The sequence below is a fragment of the Scyliorhinus torazame genome, chromosome 11 (genome assembly GCF_047496885.1).
Source record: "Scyliorhinus torazame isolate Kashiwa2021f chromosome 11, sScyTor2.1, whole genome shotgun sequence".
Classification (NCBI taxonomy): domain Eukaryota; kingdom Metazoa; phylum Chordata; class Chondrichthyes; order Carcharhiniformes; family Scyliorhinidae; genus Scyliorhinus; species Scyliorhinus torazame.
The window spans coordinates 148849932-148869709 of record NC_092717.1 but is presented as its reverse complement, the minus strand read 5'-3'; the positions used below and the strand labels follow the sequence as shown (position 1 = coordinate 148869709).

The 19778-nt window shown below is 47.5% G+C and overlaps 1 protein-coding gene across 6 annotated transcripts in view; it reads left to right on the top strand.

Moving 5' to 3' along the window:
* The window catches only part of trappc9 (trafficking protein particle complex subunit 9), a 1142468-nt gene that overhangs the window by 605022 nt on the left and 517668 nt on the right, over positions 1 to 19778 (top strand). For all 6 annotated transcript variants that reach the window (XM_072467873.1, XM_072467875.1, XM_072467870.1 and 3 more), the window contains one exon: positions 1222 to 1381. In XM_072467873.1, coding sequence (XP_072323974.1) covers positions 1222 to 1381 — 160 coding nt within the window. The remainder of the gene's footprint in view (positions 1 to 1221; positions 1382 to 19778) is intronic.

Below are 19778 nucleotides of genomic sequence, written 5' to 3'. Positions count from 1 at the left end.
ACCAACATGCAACTGAAGACAAGATGTGATTGATTTTAATTTGGAAAGGGATTGGGCAGAATAAACACTGGTCGGGATTTCTCCCCCACCCCTCAAATTATCCATCATTTCCCCCATTTCTGAAAAAGGGGCATGCTATCGAAGCTTTTCATCTTGCATTTATTTCTAGTTGGCATTGATTCACGTCTGGGGGTTGGTTAGCTCACTTGGCTGAATAACTAGTTCTTGGCAGCAGTAACCTGGGCAGCATGGTAGCACAGTGGCTAGCACAGTGGCATCACAGCTCCAGGGTCCCAGGTTCGATTCCCCACCGGGTCACTGTCTGTGCGGAGTTTGCACGTTCTCCCCGTGTTAGCATGGGTTTCCTCTGGGTGCTCCGGTTTCCTCCCACAGTCCAACGACGTGCAGGTTAGGTGGATTGGCCATGCTAAATTGCCCTTAGTGCCCAAAAAGGTTAGGAGGGGTTATTAGGTTACGGGAATGGGGTGGAAGTGAGGGCTTAAGTGGGTCGGTGCAGACTCGATGGGCCGATTGGCCTCCTTCTGCACTGTATGTTCTATGCTGATGCAGAGCGACGGCAACAGCATGGCTTCAATTCCTGTACCAGCTGAGGTTACGCAAGAAGGCCTGCTTTCTCAACCTTGTCCCTTGCCTGAGGTATGGCGACCTTCAGGTTAAAATCACCACCAGTCAGCTCTATCCCTCAAAGGGGAGAGAAGCCTATGTTCATCTGGGACTATGGTGACTTTACTTATCTTCATGTCAAACACCTATTAGCACTTTAACTGGAATTATTGTTGCACTGAATATAACGGCTTTGAATTAAACTGAAGTTCAGTCCGAGTGCTGATTTAAACTAAGCACACAGGATGAATAGCTGTGCAATGAGGAAACTCTTCGCTTGTTGTAGATTGCCGAACTGTGGCGCACCGGATGCCCTACCCCTTGTATGTGATTGGTTACTGTCGATCCGCTGTTACATTGTGGGGCATTTATGAGCAATGGATTCAGCTTAAGCAAAAGTGGGTGTGCTGTGGAATGTTTTGTCTCATGAAGTGTGCCGTATTACTGAAAAGGTTGGGAACCACTGGTTTAGTCTAATAGGTTGTGAAATGTATCTGCGGGATTTCGAGACCTAAAGTTATAGATCTGCATGCAATCAAGTCTTCCAAATGTTGATGTTGCTGCTATGTTCTGAGTTTGATTTATTTTTCCTTGCAGGATGGCCATACAAGTAGACAAGTTCAACTTTGAAACTCTTCCAGTATCAAACAAAATAGGCAAAATGTTGTGTACAGAAAACCTAAAGCAGATTGAAGAGGAAAGGAGTCATGCTCAGGCTGTTGAGATCAACAACAAATTAAACATCTACTGGAAGATCATATCCTTTTTCAGTGCCCAAAATAAATAGTAATACTGATGCATTTGTTTCTGTAAGTATTGCAACTAAGTAGATTGTGTGTAGTGAACTGTTAGAAATTTTAAATAATTAAATGGCAACAGAACGAAGTGCAGTCAGGAACTTAAAAAAATGGGTGGCTGGTTGCTTTTTTGCCAACAATCTGTCTATAAAAAGCAAATGGCCATCCATCCATTTTGAAAACTACATTTTTCCATATTACTGTATCACCACTAAATCGGGGCTGTGATCAGTCAGACATGCTCTCTTATTTGTTCTTGTTGTAGCAAATCAGGTCTAAAATGCATTAGCACTACCCTGTCATCTTGATCTTTGATGTGACATTCCTTTCCACCCCCTGTATTTTTGTTGTTGTCACAGAATCACAGATGAATTCAGTGCAGAGGCCCTTTGGCCCATCGCGTCTGCACCGTTGCGTGAAAGGCACCTGATCTGCCAATCCTAATCCCATTTGCCAACACTTGGCCCATAGCCTCGAATGTTCAACTTTTCCAGTGTACAGGAGGTTGAGAGTAGTGAGGTCATGAGTAAGGTTTCAAGGTCGCAGGAGTGTACCCGCAGGCAGGAAGGTAGTTTGAAGTGTGTCTACTTCAACGCCAGGAGTATCCGGAATAAGCTGGGTGAACTTGCAGCATGGGTTGGTACCTGGGACTTCGATGTTGTGGCCATTTCGGAGACATGGATAGAGCAGGGACAGGAATGGTTGTTGCAGGTTCCGGGGTTTAGATATTTCAGTAAGCTCAGGGAAAGTGGTAAAAGAGGGGGAAGGACATTGTTCGTCAAGGACAGTATTACGGTAGCAGAAAGGACGTTTGATGAGGACTCGTCTACTGAGGTAGTATGGGCTGAGGTTATAAACAGGAAAGAAGCGGTCACCCTGTCGGGAGTTTTCTATAGGCCTCCGAAAAGTTCTAGAGATGTAGAGGAAAGGATTGCAAAGATGATTCTGGATAGGAGCGAAAGTAACAGGGTAGTTATTATGGGGGACTTTAACTTTCCAAATATTGACTGGAAACGCTATAGTTCGGGTACTTTAGATGGGTCAGTTTTTGTCCAATGTGTGCAGGAGGGTTTCCTGACACAGTATGTAGATAGGCCAACAGGCGGCGAGGCCACATTGGATTTGGCACTGGGTAATGAACCAGGCCAGGTGTTAGATTTGGAGGTAGGTGAGCACTTTGGTGATAGTGACCACAATTCGGTTATGTTTACTTTAGCGATGGAAAGGGATAGGCATATACCGCAGGGCAAGAGTTATAGCTGGGGGAAAGGCAATTATGATGCGATTAGGCAAGACTTAGGATGCATAGGATGGGGAAGGAAACTGCAGGGGATAGGCACAATTGAAATGTGTAGCTTGTTCAAGGAACTGCTACTGCGTGTCCTTGATAAGTATGTACCTGTCAGGCAGGGAGGAAGTGGTCGAGCGAGGGAACCGTGGTTTACTAAAGTAGTTGAATCACTTGTCAAGAGGAAGAAGAAGGCTTATGTAAAGATGAGATGTGAAAGTTCAGTTAGGGTGCTTGAGAGTTACAAGTTAGCCAGGAAGGACCTAAAGAGAGAGCTAAGAAGAGTCAGGAGGGGACATGAGAAGTCCTTGGCTGATAGGATCAAGGAAAACCCTAAAGCTTTCTATAGGAATGCCAGGAATAAAAGAATGACTAGGGTAAGAGTAGGGCCAGTCAAGGACAGTAGTGGGAAGTTGTGCTTGGAGTCCAATGAGATAGGAGAGGCGCTAAATGAATATTTTTCGTCAGTATTCACACAGGAAAAAGACAATGTTGTCGAGGAGAATACTGAGATTCAGGCTACTAGACTAGACGGGATTGAGGTTCATGAGGAGGTGTTAGCAATTCTGGAAATTGTGAAAATAGATAAGTTCCCAGGGCCGGATAGGATTTATCCTAGGATTCTCTGGGAAGCTAGGGAGGAGATTTTAGAGCCGTTGGCTTTGATCTTTACGATGTCATTGTCTACAGGAATAGTGCCAGAAGACTGGAGGATAGCAAATGTTGTCCCCTTGTTCAAGAAGAGAAGTAGAGACAACCCCGGTAACTAAAGACCAGTGAGCATTACTTCTGTTGTGGGCAAAGTCATGGAAAGGATTATAAGAGTTAGGATTTATAATCATCTAGAAAGGAATAATTTGATTAGGGATAGTCAACACGGTTTTGTGAAGGGTAGGTCGTGCCTCACAAACCTTTTTGAGTTCTTTGAGAAGGTGACCAACCAGGTGGACGAGGGTAAAGCAGTTGATGTGGTGTATATGGATTTCAGTAAAGCGTTTGATAAGGTTCCCCACGGTAGACTATTGCAGAAAATACGGAGGCATGGGATTGAGGGTGATTTAGTGGTTTGGATCAGAAATTGGCTAGCTGTAAGAAGACAGAGGGTGGTGGTTGATGGAAAATGTTCAGCCTGGAGTTCAGTTACTCGTGGTGTACCACAAAGATCTGTTTTGGGGCCACTGCTGTTTGTCATTTTTATAAATGACCTGGAGGAGGGCGTAGAAGGATGGGTGAGTAAATTTGCGGATGACACTAAAGTCAGTGGAGTTGTCGACAGTGCGGAAGGATGTTGCAGGTTACAGAGGGACATAGATAAGCTGCAGAGCTGGGCTCAGAAGTGGCAAATGGAGTTTAATGCAGAAAGGTGTGAGGTGATTCATTTTGGAAGGAATAACAGGAAGACAGAGTACTGGGCTAATGGTAAGATTCTTGGTAGTGTGGATGAGCAGAGAGATCTCGGTGTCCATGTACATAAATCCCTGAAAGTTGCCTCCCAGGTTGATGGTTGTTAAGAAGGCGTACGGTGTGTTAGCTTTTATTGGTAGAGGGATTGAGTTTCGGAGCCATGAGGTCATGTTGCAGTTGTACAAAACTCTGGTGCGGCCGCATTTGGAGTATTGTGTGCAATTCTGGTCGCCGCATTATTGGAATGAAATGAAATGAAAATTGCTTATTGTCACAAGTTGGCTTCAAATGAAGTTACTGTGAAAAGCCCCTCGTTGCCACATTCCGGCGTCTGTTCGGGGAGGCTGGTACGGGAATTGAACTGTGCTGCTGGCCTGCCTTGGTCTGCTTTCTAAGCCAGCGATTTAGCTCTGTGCTAAACCAGCTCCATGTGGAAGCATTGGAAAGGGTGCAGAGGAGATTTACCAGAATGTTACCTGGTATGGAGGGAAGATCTTATGAGGAAAGGCTGAGGGACTTGAGGCTGTTTTCGTTTGAGAGAAGTAGGTTAAGAGGTGACTTAATTGAGGCATACAAGATGATCAGAGGATTGGATAGGGTGGACAGTGAGAGCCTTTTTCCTCGGATGGTGATGTCTAGCACGAGGGGACATAGCTTTAAATTGAGGGGAGATAGATATAGGACAGATGTCAGAGGTAGGTTCTTTACTCAGAGAGTAGTAAAGGCGTGGAATGCCCTGCCTGCAACAGTAGTAAACTCGCCAACATTAAGGGCATTTAAATGGTCATTGGATAAACATATGGATGATAATGGAATAGTGTAGATGGGCTTTAGATTGGTTTCACAGGTTGGCGCAACATCAATTATGTTCTATGTTAAGATGTGCCAAGTGCTCATCCAGATACTTTTTTAAAGGATATGAGGCAATCTGTCTCTACCACCCTCCCAGGTAGTCTTTGATTCTTCTAGAGAACAGGAACAACTTCAAATTTCTTTTCAGCGCAAGCCGTTTCATTTAATATGAAATCATCAACCTATTTCTACCCTCCTTCTTGGCATATGTGTTTTTTAAAGTTATGTTTTCATCTCTACCATTGCAACTCATTTAAAAAAAAGTGGTTATTTTTTCAATTCCAATTCCATCTTCAGTCTTCCTTTTCTTTCTAAAGTTTTGTGCTCTATTGATACCCTGTAACTCTGCTCTCTTCGTTCTCTATAAAATAATGAGGAGCATAGATAAGGTCAACATCTTTTCCCAAAGGTAGAGGAGTCTAGAACTAGAGGGCATAGGTTCAAGGTGAAAGGGGAGAGATACAAAGGAGACCAGAGGGGAAATTTCTTCACACACAGGGTGGTTAGCATTCGGAACGGGTTGCCAGAGGCAGTGGTAAAGGCAGTTCGATTTTGTCTTTTAAAAAAGTTAGACATTACATGGGCAGGGTGGTCCATGGGCAGGGTGGGTATAGAGGGATATGGGCCAAATGCAGGCATGTGAGACTAGCTTAGTGATAGAAACTGGGCGGCATGGACATGCTTGGCCGAAGGGCCTGTTTCCATGCTTTACACATTTTTTTAAAGATATATATATTTTATTCAAATTTTTCGGCCAAACAAAACAATACAAAGGTTTTCCTTTTTACAACATGAAAACAATATAAATAACAGTGACCGTTTTAACAAATAAATAAATAATATATAAACTAAATGGCAACTGCCATAACAAAAATAATAACTCTCCAGAGATAAAATCAAACAATCCAATATACATAACCAAGTACAAATATCTATACAAAAACACCCCTGAGGACCCACCCGAGCCTCCCTCCCTCCCCCCTGGGTTGCTGCTGTTGCCTTCCCATTTCCTTTATCGTTCTGCGAGGTAGTCAATGAACGGTTGCCACCGCCTGGTGAACCCTTGAGCCGAACCCCTTAGTGTGAATTTTATCCGTTCTAGTTTTATAAACCCTGTCATGTCATTTATCCAGGTCTCCACGCCCGGGGGTTTGGCTTCCTTCCACATAAGCAATATCCTTCGCCGGGCTACTAGGGATGCAAAGGCCAAGACATCAGCCTCTTTCGCCTCCTGCACTCCCGGCTCTTCTGCAACCCCGAATATAGCCAACCCCCAGCCTGGCTCGACCTGGACCCCCACCACCTTCGAAAGCACCTTTGCCACCCCCACCCAGAACCCCTGCAGTGCCGGGCATGACCAAAACATGTGGGTGTGGTTTGCTGGGCTTCTCGAGCATCTCCCACACCTATCCTCTACCCCGAAAAATTTACTGAGCCTTGCTCCGGTCATATGCGCCCTGTGCAAAACCTTGAATTGTATCAGGCTTAGCCTGGCGCACGAGGACGACGAGTTTACCCTATGTAGGGCATCAGCCCACAGCCCCTCCTCAATCTCTTCCCCAGCTCTTCTTTCCATTTCCCCTTCAGCTCATCCAGCATGATCTCCCCCTCGTCCCTCATTTCCCTGTATATATCCGACACCCTACCATCCCCCACCCATGTCCCTGAGATCACTCTATCTTGAATCTCCTGCGTCGGGAGCTGCTGGAATTCCCTCACCTGTTGCCTCGCAAATGCCCTCAGTTGCATGTACCGAAATGCATTCCCTTGGGGCAACCCATATTTTTCCGTCAGCGCTCCCAGACTCGCAAACGTCCCGTCTATGAACAGACCTCTCAGTTGCACAACCCCAGCTCTCTGCCATGCTCCGAATCCCCCATCTATTCTCCCCGGGACAAACCTATGATTATTTCTTTTCGGGGACCGCACCGAGGCTCCCGTCCTTCCCCTATGTCGTCGCCACTGCCCCCAAATTTTTGACATTGCCACCACCACTGGACTTGTGGTGTATTTCTTCGGGGAGAACGGCAACGGCGCCGTCACCAGTGCTTGTAGGCTGGTTCCTTTGCAGGACGCCATCTCCAATCTCTTCAACGCCGCTCCCTCCCCTTCTCCCATCCACTTACACACCATTGAGATATTGGCGGCCCAGTAGTATTCACTTAGGCTCGGTAGTGCCAGCCCCCCCCCCCCTATCCCTGCTACGCTGCAAGAACCCCCTCCTCACTCTTGGGGTCTTCCCGGCCCACACAAAACTCATGACACTTTTCTCAATTTTCTTGAAAAAAGCCTTCGTGACCATCACCGGAAGGCACTGAAACACAAAAAGGAATCTCGGGAGGACTACCATTTTGACCGCCTGCACCCTACCCACCAGTGACTGGGACACCATGTCCCATCTCTTAAAATCCTCCTCCATCTGTTCCACCAATCTTGTTAAATTAAGCCTATGTAAGGTTCCCCAACTCCTGGCTATCTGAACCCCTAAGTACCGGAAATCTCTTGTTACCTTCCTCAGCGGTAAATCATCTATTCCCCTGCTCTGCTCCCCCGGATGCACCACAAACAACTCACTCTTCCCCATATTCAATTTGTACCCCGAATATTCCCCAAACTCCTTGAGTGTCTGCATTATCTCAGGCATCCCCTCCACTGGGTCCGCAACATACAGCAATAAATCATCTGCATACAGAGATACCCAGTGTTCTTCTCCTTCCCTGAGCACTCCCCTACACTTCCTGGAGCCCCTCAGTGCTATGGCCAGGGGCTCAATCGCCAATGCAAACAGTAACGGAGACAGGGGACACCCCTGCCTCGTCCCTCTATGAAGACGGAAGTAGTCAGACCTCTGCCTGTTCGTGACCACACTCCCCACAGTGGCCCTATACAGCAGCTGTACCCATCCAATAAACCCTTCTCCAAAACCAAATCTCCCCAGCACCTCCCACAGATAATCCCACTCCATTCTGTCGAATGCTTTCTCGGCGTCCATCGCCACAACTATCTCCGCCTCCCCCTCTGGTGGGGGCATCATCATTACCCCTAGCAACCTCCGTATGTTCGTGTTCAGCTGTTTCCCCTTAACGAACCCAGTTTGATCCTCGTGGACCACCCCCGGGACACAGTCCTCTATCCTCATCGCCATCACCTTGGCCAGGAGTTTAGCATCTACATTTAAAAGGGAAATGGGCCTGTAGGACCCACACTGCAGCGGGTCTTTTTCCTTCTTCAAAAGGAGCGATATCGTCGCCTCCGACATAGTCGGGGGCAACTGCCCCCTTTCCCTGGCCTCATTAAAGGTTCTCATCAAAAGCGGGGCCAGTAGGTCCATATATTTCCTATAAAATTCCACCGGGAATCTGTCCGGTCCCGGGGCCTTCCCCGCCTGCATGCTCCCAATCCCTTTTACCACCTCCTCCATCTCAATCTGTGCTCCCAGTCCCACCCTCTCCTGCTCCTCCACCTTCGGGAATTCCAGCTGATCCAGGAAACACATCATTCCCTCCTTCCCTTCCGGGGGCTGAGCCTTATATAACCTCTCATAGAATGCCTTGAACACCCCGTTCACTCTCTCCGCTCCCCGTTCCATTTCTCCCTCCTCATCCCTCACCCCACCTATCTCCCTCTCTGCTCCCCTCTTCCTCAATTGGTGGGCCAGTAGTCGACTCACCTTCTCTCCATACTCATGCTGTACACCCTGTGCCGCCCTCTACTGTGCCTCTGCCTTACCCGTGGTCAGCAGGTCAAATTCCACATGTAACCTTTGTCTTTCCCTGTACAGTCCCTCCTCCGGTGCCTCTGCATATTGCCTGTCCACCCTCAAAAGTTCTTTCAACAATCGCTCCCTTTCTTTACCCTCTTGCTTCCCTTTATGTGCCCTTATGGATATCAGTTCCCCTCTGACCACCGCCTTCAACGCCTCCCAGACCACTCCCACCTGAACCTCTCCATTGTCATTAAGCTCCAAGTACCTTTCAATACACCCCCTCACCCTTAAACATACCCCCTCATCTGCCAATAAGCCCATATCCATTCTCCAGAGTGGGTGCTGTTCTTTTTCCTCTCCTACCTCCAGGTCTACCCAATGTGGAGCGTGGTCCGAAATGGCTATGGCCGTGTATTCCGTCCCTGTCACCTTCGGAATCAGTGCCCTTCCCAAGACAAAAAAGTCTATCCGTGAGTATACTTTGTGAACATGGGAGAAAAATGAGAACTCCTTACTCCTAGGCCTACTAAATCTCCAGGGGTCTACCCCTCCCATCTGCTCCATGAAGTCCTTGAGCACCCTGGCCGCTGCCGGCCTCCTCCCGGTCCTGGACCTCGACCGGTCCAGCCCTGGATCAAGCACCGTATTGAAGTCTCCCCCCATTACCAACTTTCCCGCCTCCAGGTCCGGGATACGTCCCAACATACGCCTCATAAAATTTGCATCATCCCAGTTCGGGGCATATACGTTCACCAGAACCACCGCCTCCCCTTGCAATCTGCCACTCACCATCACATATCTACCCCCACTATCCGCCACTATGGTCTTTGCCTCAAACAGTACCCGTTTCCCCACTAAGATAGCTACCCCCCTATCCTTTGCATCTAAACCCGAATGAAACACCACCCATCCTTTACGTAGTCTGACCTGATCTATCAGTTTCAGATGAGTCTCCTGCAACATAACCACATCTGCCTTTAATTTCTTTAGGTGTGCGAGTACCCGTGCCCTTTTAATCGGCCCGTTCAGCCCTCTCACGTTCCACGTGATCAGCCGGGTTGGGGGGCTCTTTACCCCCCCCCCCCCCCCCCTTGTCGACTAGCCATCCCCTTTTTTAACCCAGCTCCTCACCTGGTTCCCACATACCCGTATATCCCCCCGACGGTGCCCTCCCGCCTCGACCACCCCATCCCATAACAGCTCCCCCTTCTCCTTAGCAGCAGCAACCCAGTTAACCCCCCCCTCCCCCTCCCTCCTCTAGATGCCCCTCTAGCGTAGTTGCACCCCTCCATGTTGCTCCCAGAAGTCAGCAAACTCTGGCTGACCTCGGCTTCCCCCCTTGTCCTCGGCTCCCAATGTGCGAGGCCCCCTCCTTCCTGCGTCCCTGTTCCCGCCATAATTACCATAGCGCGGGAACAAAGCCCGCGTTTCCCACTCGGCCCCGCCCCTAATGGCCGGCGCCCTCATGCTCCCCCCCCCCCCCCCAAACACGGGGAAGAGAGAAAAGTTACAGGATCACAAAATTAACAAATTGAAACCCCACCCCCCCCTTCCCCACATAATCACCCCACCACTTTGTCCCAAAAGCTCTTTCTCTCGCCAGACTATTCCAGCTTCTCGTCCACAATGAATGTCCACGCCTCTTCTGCCGTCTCAAAGTAGTGGTGCTTCCCTTGGTGTGTGACCCACAATTTCGCCGGTTGCAACATTCCAAACTGGACCTTTTTGTAAAGCACCGCCTTAGCCCGATTGAAACTTGGCCCCCTCCTCGCCACCTCTGCACTCCAATCCTGGTATACGCAGATCACCGCGTTCTCCCACCTACAGCTCCGAGTTTTCTTCGCCTATCTGAGAACCATCTCTCTCTCATTGTAGCGGAGAAACCTCACCACTATAGCTCGAGGTATTTCTCCAGGGTTTGGTCTTCGCGCCAGAACTCGATAAGCTCCCTCCACCTCCAAAGGGCCCGTCGGGGCCTCCGATCCCATTAGCGAGTGAAGCATCGTGCTCACATATGTCCCGACGTCCGCCCCTTCTGCGCCTTCGGGAAGACCCAGGATTCTTAAATTCTTCCTCCTCGAGTTATTCTTCAGTGCTTCCAACCTCTCCACACACCTTTTGTGCTGTGCCTCGTGCATTTCTGCCTTCACCACCAGGCCCTGTATTTCATCCTCGTTTTCAGCAGTCTTTGCCTTCACGACCCGAAGCTCCAGCTCTTGGGTCCTCTGTTCCTCCTTTAGTCCTTCAATCGCCTGCAATATCCGGGCCAGCAGCTCCTTCTTCAACTCCTTCTTCAGCTCTTCCACACAGCGCCGCAGGAACTCTTGTTGCTCCGGGCCCCGTAGCAACCGGCAACCTTCCGACGCCATCTTGCTTTGAGCTTCCCTTCTTTGCCGCTGCTCCAGAGGATCCTCCGCAATCCGGCCACTATCCTCTCCCTTTTCCAAGCGTGTCCGGGGGGGATTCCCTTCTGGTTTACCGCACAGTGTTTTTGCCGTTTAAATTGCCGTTGGGGCTCAAAAGTCCGTTCCAACGGGAGCTGCCGAAACGTGCGACCTAGCTGGTCATCGCCGCACCCGGAAGTCATCGCTTTAAACATTTATGACACTTGGTTGCAACCCTGCTCTTCTCGTAACTCATGCTAGTGAACAACATTGATCCCAGCACCAACCCTGCGCTGTTTTAGTGCCAGCAGATCGAGGGATTTCAAACTCCTCATAAACAATCATTAGATGGCAAAGAAAGGGTGCTGTTTCAACATGTCGCCCGGACCTTCGTACCCTTGAGGTAATGGCGGGGCCGGCAACTTCCTGGCTGTCCCTGCCTCGAGATTGGCTGGGCCCTTGCCGTTGCATATCTAATGGCATGTGGCCAGTCACTCTGCCTCCCGGTGGAAGTGCTGTGCACTTCCCATACTGTCAGCGAGACCTTTGGTGTATGATAGAAAATCCTACTGGAAAAGATTTTTCTGGCAATTGGGGATGGGAAACAATTCCCGCATCCCATGAAAGAATTAAAAAAAGTCTCATCCCACTTTGCAGCTCTTGGTTCAATTGTGGGTTATCACTTCAAGTGCACATCCAAAATTTTGTTTTTAAGTGAGATGAGCATTTCTGCCTCTACTATTATTTCAGATGATGACTTTCAAACCCCACATAACCCCTCAGCGAAAAAAAAAGTCTTTAACTCGTCTCTACTCCTTTTATCAGTTACTACACATCCAAGTCCTCTGGTTATTGTCCTCCCTGCTAACTGAAAAATATCCTTCCTATTCTCTGTCGAGGCTCTTCATGATTTTATACCCTTCAATTAAAACTCCCCTCAACACCCTGTGTTGCAAAGAAAATAATCCCAGCCTAATACCTTAACACATGGCTAAATCGTCCCTGTAACCTCTTTAGTGTGATCATGTCCTTCCAATAATTCAATGACCGGAACTTTATGCAAACTCTAGCTGCTGTCTAACTAGCATTTTATACTGTTCTGACACAACCTCCCTAAACTTTCACTCAATGCTACAGTCAACAAAGGGAAGTAGCCTGAATGCTGCCTTGATCAATCCATTGATGCCTTTCTGCAGTCTATAGCTTTCTTCTAATTTCATTGCTGCCATGTTAGTTATCCTGGTTTAAGAAAACAAGGGAAAAGTTATTACTTAGTGTTTCTCCCACCTCAATGTCACCATGTGTGAGGTCATCATGTACTTATCCCTGTCCTGATTTTTGTTTTGGGAGTAGTGTCTGTAGAATACCTCACTTTTACTTTTTATATACCATGATAATTTTGTAGTTTATCCTTGCCTTCATAATTGTTTTTTAACTTTGTCCTTCACTTTTTAAAAATCCCCTCATTGTTTGTGTATTTGATTATATCTTTGCTTAAGTTTCAATGTTGCTCTTTTTTCTTTAGTCAGTATCATTACTGGCTTGTGTTCTTTATTTCTCCTGAACTTTGTTGATCACTATTTTAAATGTTTTCCCTCATAGACTGCCTACAGTGCAGAAGGAGGCCATTCGACCCATTGAGTCTGCACTGACCTTCTGAAAGTGTTTCCTATCTAGGCACACTCCCATGCCCTATCCCTATCACCCCATAACCCAACCTAACCTTTGGGGGCAATTTAGCATGGCCAATCCACCTAACCTGCACATTTTTGGACTGTGGGAGGAAACCGAGTCACGCGCAGACACGGGGAGAACATCCATACTCCACACTGTCACTCAAGGTCGGAATCGAACCTGGGTCCCTGGCGCTGAGGGAGCAGTCCTAACAAGTGTGCCACTGTGCTGCCCCTGGTGTTCTAATTCTTTGTCAGTAATATTTCCCATTTATTTTCCCTAATTCTATTCTCTCCCTGAAAATCAGCATTTTACAATTTAGTTGCAATTTACTCCTGCTAAACAGTGGGAAGACCTACGCCATTGTCTTTCACCCCAGTGTAAGCTGAGTATCAATGCTATAAATTCCATTTCGACTTCCATTTCCCTCTCCCACCATTGTCACAGGTTGAAGAATGTTGTTTGTAACCTCAGCATCCTGTTTGTACTCAAGAGGAGCTTTGGGCCCCATGTCCTTTCATCAAAAAGGCTACCAGTTTCCACTTGTGTCACTGTCTGCCTTTTTCTCTCTTTTTCCTGGCTTATCCCCACAACCTTAGATTCCTTACTGACTAAAAATCTGTCAATTTCAGTCTTGAACATACTTAACGACCCAGCCTCTCCAGGTCTCGACGGTAAAGAATTCCACAGATTCACTATCTTCTGAGAGAAGAAATTCTTCCTCATCTCTGACATAAATGGGCGACCCCTTACTCTAAGGGGTTACCCCTCTGGCCCTAGACTCCCCCATAAGGGGAAACAACCTCTTGGCATCTACCCTGTCAAGCTCCCCGAGAATCCTATCTGTCTCAATAAGGTAATCTCTCATTTTCTAAACTCCAATGAATACAGGTCCAACCTACTTGACCTCTCCTCATAAGAAAATCCCTCCATACCAGGGATCAACCTTCTCTGGACTACCTCCAATACCAGCCATATCTTTCCTTGGATAAGGTGATCAAAACTATTCAGTGTACCAGCTGTGCTCTAACTAGTGCCTTGTATCGTTTTAGCAAGACTTCCCTATTTGTATACTCCATCCCCTTTGAAATAAAGATCAACATTCCGTTTGCCTTGCAAATTACCTGCTGAACTTGCATGCTTGCTTTTTTGATTTATGCACGAGGACCTCCAAATCCCGCTGTGTTGCAGATTTCTGTAGTCTTTCTCCATTTAAACAATATTCTGCTCCTTTATTCTTTCTACCAAAATGTATATTGTCACATTATTTTCCATCTGCCAAGTTTCTGCCCACCCACTTAACCTGTCTGTTTCCCTCCATTGACTCTTTGTGTCATCCTCACTTGCCTTCCCACCTACTTTTGTGCCATCCGCAAACTTGGCAATGGTACATTCACTTCCCTCGTCCAAGTCATTAATTGTGGCCCAGCTTTGATCCCTGTTGCACTCCATTAGTTACAGGTTGCCATCCTGAAACTGCATTATGTCTTATCCCAACTCTATCTTCTATTAGTTAACCAATCCCCTACCAATGTTAATATACCACCGTAACACCATGGGCTCTTGTCTTATTAAGTAGCCTTTTGTGCAGTACCTTAACAAACACTTACTGTAAGTCCAAGTATTTTACATCTATTGGTTCACCTTTTATTTAGTTTGCTCATTATATCCTCAAAGAATAGGGCAGCATGGTGTCTCAGTGGTTAGTACTGCTGCCTCATGGTGCCGAGGTCCCAGGTTCGATCCCGGCTCTGGGTCACTGTCCGTGTGGAGTTTGCACATTCTCCCCGTGTTTGCGTGGGTTTTGACTCCACAACCCAAAGGTGTGCAGGGTAGGTGGATTGGCCACGCTAAATTGCCCCTTAATTGGAAAAAATGAATTAGGTACTCTAAATTTTAAAACAAATATCCTCAAAGAATTCTAATAAATTTCTCAGCCATGATTGTTCCTTAATGAAACTATACAGACTCTTCGTCATTATATTATATATTTCTAAATGTCATGCTATTGCATCTGTGTAATGGACTCTTAACATTTTCCCAATGACACATGTTAAGCTAACTAGCTTATAGTTACCTGTTTTTGATTTCCTTCTTTCTGAAGAAGGGTGTTGCATTGGCTGTTTTCCAATTCTCTGAGACTTTTCCTCATTTTAATGATACTTGGAAGATTTACTACCAGTGCACCCATTGTCTCTGGAGCTACTTCCTTTAATATCTGAGGGTGCAACCCAGGGGACTTAGCCTTTAACCCCGTTTCCCAGTGCTTTTCCTTTATTGATAGTTATTGTATTTATTCCTCCTCCCCCCCGCTACTTTTGCTCCTTGATTATTTATTATTTTTTGAATGCTACTAGTGTCTTCTACTGTGAAAACTGATGACATTTTTTAATTTAACTTCTCTGCCATTTCCTGGTTCCCCATTATTATTTCCCCAGTCTCGTTCTGTAAGGGGTCGATGTTCACTTTGGTCTCTGTCTCCCTATTTGTATATTTAAAGAAACTCTTGCTGTCCATTTTATGTTACTTACTAGTTTAACCTCATCGTCTATCTTGTCTCTCTTTATTATTTTTCTGTCATCTTTTGTTGCTTTTGAAGTCTTTCCCAATCTTCGTGTTACCATTAATCTTTGCCACATTGTATGCTTTTTCTTTCAGTTTAATATTATCCTTAACTTCCTTGATGAACCATGGTTGATTTATCCCCTTTCTGGAATCCTTTTTCACTGTTGTGGGTCATAAACTATTTTCATAAATGTCTGCCATTGCATCACCTTACTAAAGCTAAACACAATCGTCAGGATTCTCTGTCGGCCAACGAGATTGAGCGGAAAATCGGCATTGGTGCGCATGTACAGTAAACGCTGTTGGCATATCATTAGCAGGCTTGACCCAGTATTCTCCAGGGCTCCATGATTCTCCGCCTCCACTGGGTGGAACTCCTGACGGCAAGATTCACTTATGCTTTGAAAAATCGAGAAACAGCCACCATGGATAATGTGGGAGAGAGAGGAGGTTGGACACAAAGAGGCGTGACCGTGGGCTGCCGGGCTGGACACGGGGTGGGGGTGACCAGGGGACAGGCTGTGGGTTCGGGGTGATCCCTAAGGGACTGGGGCGATGTCCAGGCACGGACTGCCATTGCCGCAGACTGTAAGGCAGCCATTTCGCTGCGCACCCCACTGATCACCTACCTTGGCCCCTGGTTCTGCAGATTGACACCGGCCATATTGGTGACCCCACCCCGGTATCCCAACCTCCACCCTCCACCCCACCACCCCGGTACCTCAGCCCCCACCCCACCTTCTGCCATACTAACTCCCCCTCAACCTGCCACCCACAGTAGCCCCTACAGGGGGAGGGGGGTGGTGGGCGGACGAGCGCTGTGGTGTGTATCAGTGGCAAGTGCAGCGTTTGTTGCTGTTTTGTCTTACGCTTGTACACTCTGCCCTTCCTGTCACACTTTTGGTGTCATTACCTAAATAGCTGCCTTGCTGTGCTTCCATGTCCTTTTTCTTTTAACCCTATGTATACCCTGCCCAGAACCATTTCTTCCCCCAACCCCCTCCATTTAATTTAAACCCCTCTTTACTTCCCTAGTTATGCGGTTTGCAAGAATATTGGTCCAAACGTACGCCTTCCCAATGATATAGCCCTCATTTTTCCAGTACTGATGCCAGTGCCCCACAAACCAAAACCCCCTTCTCCCACACTAATCTTTGAGCCATGTATTCATCTCTCTAATTTTATGTACCCTGTGCCAATTTGCACATGGCTCAGGCAATAATCCAGAGATTGTGGGCGGAATTCTCCGTTCGTGTACATGCATTGAATGCATTGAAGCCGCTGTCGAGGTGATGGAGAATTACGATTTGGTGTCAAACTGGCACCCGCCGTGATTTTGGCGTCAGAACCTATTCTGCGCCCAATTGGCTTTCCCAATTTCAGCGTCAGCCAACGGAGAAATCCGCCCTATAACTTTGGGAGGTCTGTTGTTTAGTGCCGAGCTCCTCACAACTCTCTATGCTGAACATGTTTCCTCGTTCTACCTATGTCATTGGTACATACATGGACCATAACAATGAGATTCGCCCACTGGAAGTTCCTCTCCAGCCCAGAGCAGATGTCCCAATCCCTGGCACTGGGCAGGCAACTCAGCCTTCTGGACTGTGGCTCTTTGCTGCAGAGAACAGTGTCCATCCCTCTCACAATACTGTCCTCTACTACCATTACTTTCCTACTTTCCCCCTACGTGAATGGCTTCCTGTACCACAGTGCTATGGCTAGTCAGTTCATCCACCCTGCAGCCCCCACTGTTATCCAAACAAACTGAGAAAACCTCAAACTTGTTGGGACAATTGCAGAGGCTAACACTCCTGCACTCTAGTTCCCCTTAACCTGCACAAAAATCTTGTCATTAGCAGTTGTTCAAACCAAAAACATATAAAAGCAATTGAAAGACTTAAAAAAAAAGAATTTGTTACTTATTTTGCACATGAACTGTAAATTTTTTATTATCCTACTTATTTCATTTAAAGTATTTTTATTCATTTCAAGACCTTTCCATGTTTACTTATATTACCTTGAAGATTATACACACTCAAAAAAGCAGTTAAAAGACATTAAAAGGTTAAAAATAGTTTGAACAATTATAAGAACTAAAAAAAAATTGCCACAATATTACAAGGCTGCTGACCCCCAGAGACTTTGCTTCCACTTCTGACATCAAAGGGGTGTGGCCTTGGTGCTTCTGCACCTCTCTAGTACTCCGCGTGGCTCTCTTCATTGGTGGCTGCATCCTGCAGCTAGGACAGCAAGTTACTGAAGTTGCAGCATAAAAAGGAAAGGTCACAGTTTGAATTGCAGTCATCACTGACAGGAAAATAAGGGCGGCACGGTGCACAGTGGTTAGCACTGCTACATCACGGCTCCGAGGACCCGGGTTCAATCCCAGACCTGGGTCACTGTCCGTGTGGAGTTTGCACATTCTCCTCATGTCTACGTGTGTTTCGCCCCCATAACCCAAAGATGTGCAGGGTAGGTGGGTTGGCCACGCTAAATTGCCCCTTAATTGGAAAAAAATAATTGGGCTCTTAAAATTTTTTTTTTATATCACTGACCGGAAAATGTGGGTGACGATCTTTTGTTTTTTCTCAGTCCCCATATTTCCTAACTATTCATCTGAAATTTTAATGACTCCATTCAATTTTTCTTCTCAACCTGAATCATGTTTTTTTAAAAAAATATATTTTTTTTATTCTACATTTTCACATTTTCCTTCAAATATTTACACCCCACCCACAAACAGTAAATGGTAACAATTACAAAATCAATCCCCTTAACAATACCAATGATCCCATCCTCCCTCCACCCCAAACAACGGCCCACCTGTCAATATATACATCCAATAAACCAAACCCTCCCATGGTGGAAACAAAGGAGAAAAAGAAAAAGGAGTCCGGGACCGCCCATGGTCACCATTGACCTATAGAGTCCACTCCCCCCTCCCCCACTACACTCAACGCCATCCAGCCTCTGAAAGAGTACCGTACATGATACCTAAGAGTTGGACAGCCCCCCCCCCCCCCCAACCACCCACCCACCCAAGTCTCCAGCTTCTCCCGTCCACTGCCTCTTGTAAAACTCCTCCTCCCAACCTCGGTTCCTTCCCCCCAACTTTCCACCCCGGCTAGATCACTCGGACCCTGTTCTGCCAGGCTCCGATGGCCGCAGCCCCTTCCCCCACCTCACTCCCGTTCACTGGCCGGCTTAAACCGGCCAACGTGGAGGCCCCTGCCCGGGTCCCTTTCCCCCTTGCCCGGCCCTAGGAAAGCCCAGAGTTCGCCTTTTAGCACACCCCCGCATATCCACCTACACCCCAAAGAGCCCTCATTTCGAGTGAAAGTCCCGTCCCTTCCCTTGTCCAAATATATACAACATTGACTCCTTTAGCCCCTACACCCGCACGCAGTGAAACAAAAAAGAAGAAAATACAGTCATGAGGTTACATCGGCACATGGCCATTTCTCAATTTGTCAGTTCTGCCACAGTCCTTCTGCCTTCGCAAACTCCTCCGCTGCTTCTGACGTTCCAAAATAAAAGTCCCTGAGATTATAAGTCACCCTCAGCTTCGCTGGATATACAATGCCACACTGCACCGTGCAATGTACAGTGCCCTCTTCACCCGGTTGAAGGCAGCCCGCCTCCTCGCCAGCTCCACCGTAAAGTCCTGGTATACACGTATACCAGCTCGAGCCCACTGCACCACCCGCTTCTGCTTGGCCCAGCTCAGGACCTTCTCCTTCACACTGTACCTATGGAAGCACAGAGTCACTTCCCTTGGCGGCTCATTCGCCTTTGGCACAGGCCTCCACGACCGATGAGCCCGATCCAGTTCATATCGGGAGGGATCCTCCCCCTCCCCCAATAATTTTGCCAGCATCGCAGCAAAATACTCAGTTGGCTTCGGTCCTTCAACTCCTTCGGGCAGCCCCACAATCCTCAAATTCTGTCGCCTGGATCTGTTTGCCAGGTCTTCCATTTTTCCTCGCAGATCCTTGTTAATGTCCATCACCTTCCGCATCTCCTTCCCCATCGAGGCAAGTTGATCACCGTGCTGCAATAACGTCTCCTCCACTTCCTTCAGCGCCTCCTCTTGCTCTCGCACCTCCGCCACTGCGCTCGCCACCGCCATCATCACCGGGGAAATCGCCTCCTCCACCAGCGCACTCAAAACCTCCCTCATCTCCTTCCTCACCGTCTCCATGCATTTTGCAAACTGCCTTTCGAATTCCGCAGCCATCACCTTAGTTATTTCTTCAGCCGTAAGCAATGCGGCCTCCCCTGGTGCTCCAGCCTCCATTTTCTTTACTGACCCCGCGGTGACCTTTCCACTCCCTGACAGACTTTCAGCCACTTTTTTCACGGCCGTTTGTTTTGCTGGTCTTCGACATTCCCCTCCTCTGTGCTGTCTCCCGACTTTTACTGCCTTCGCTGGCCCTAGGACCGGGCGCTAACCCCCGACAATGCCGTTCCCGAACGGGAGCCCT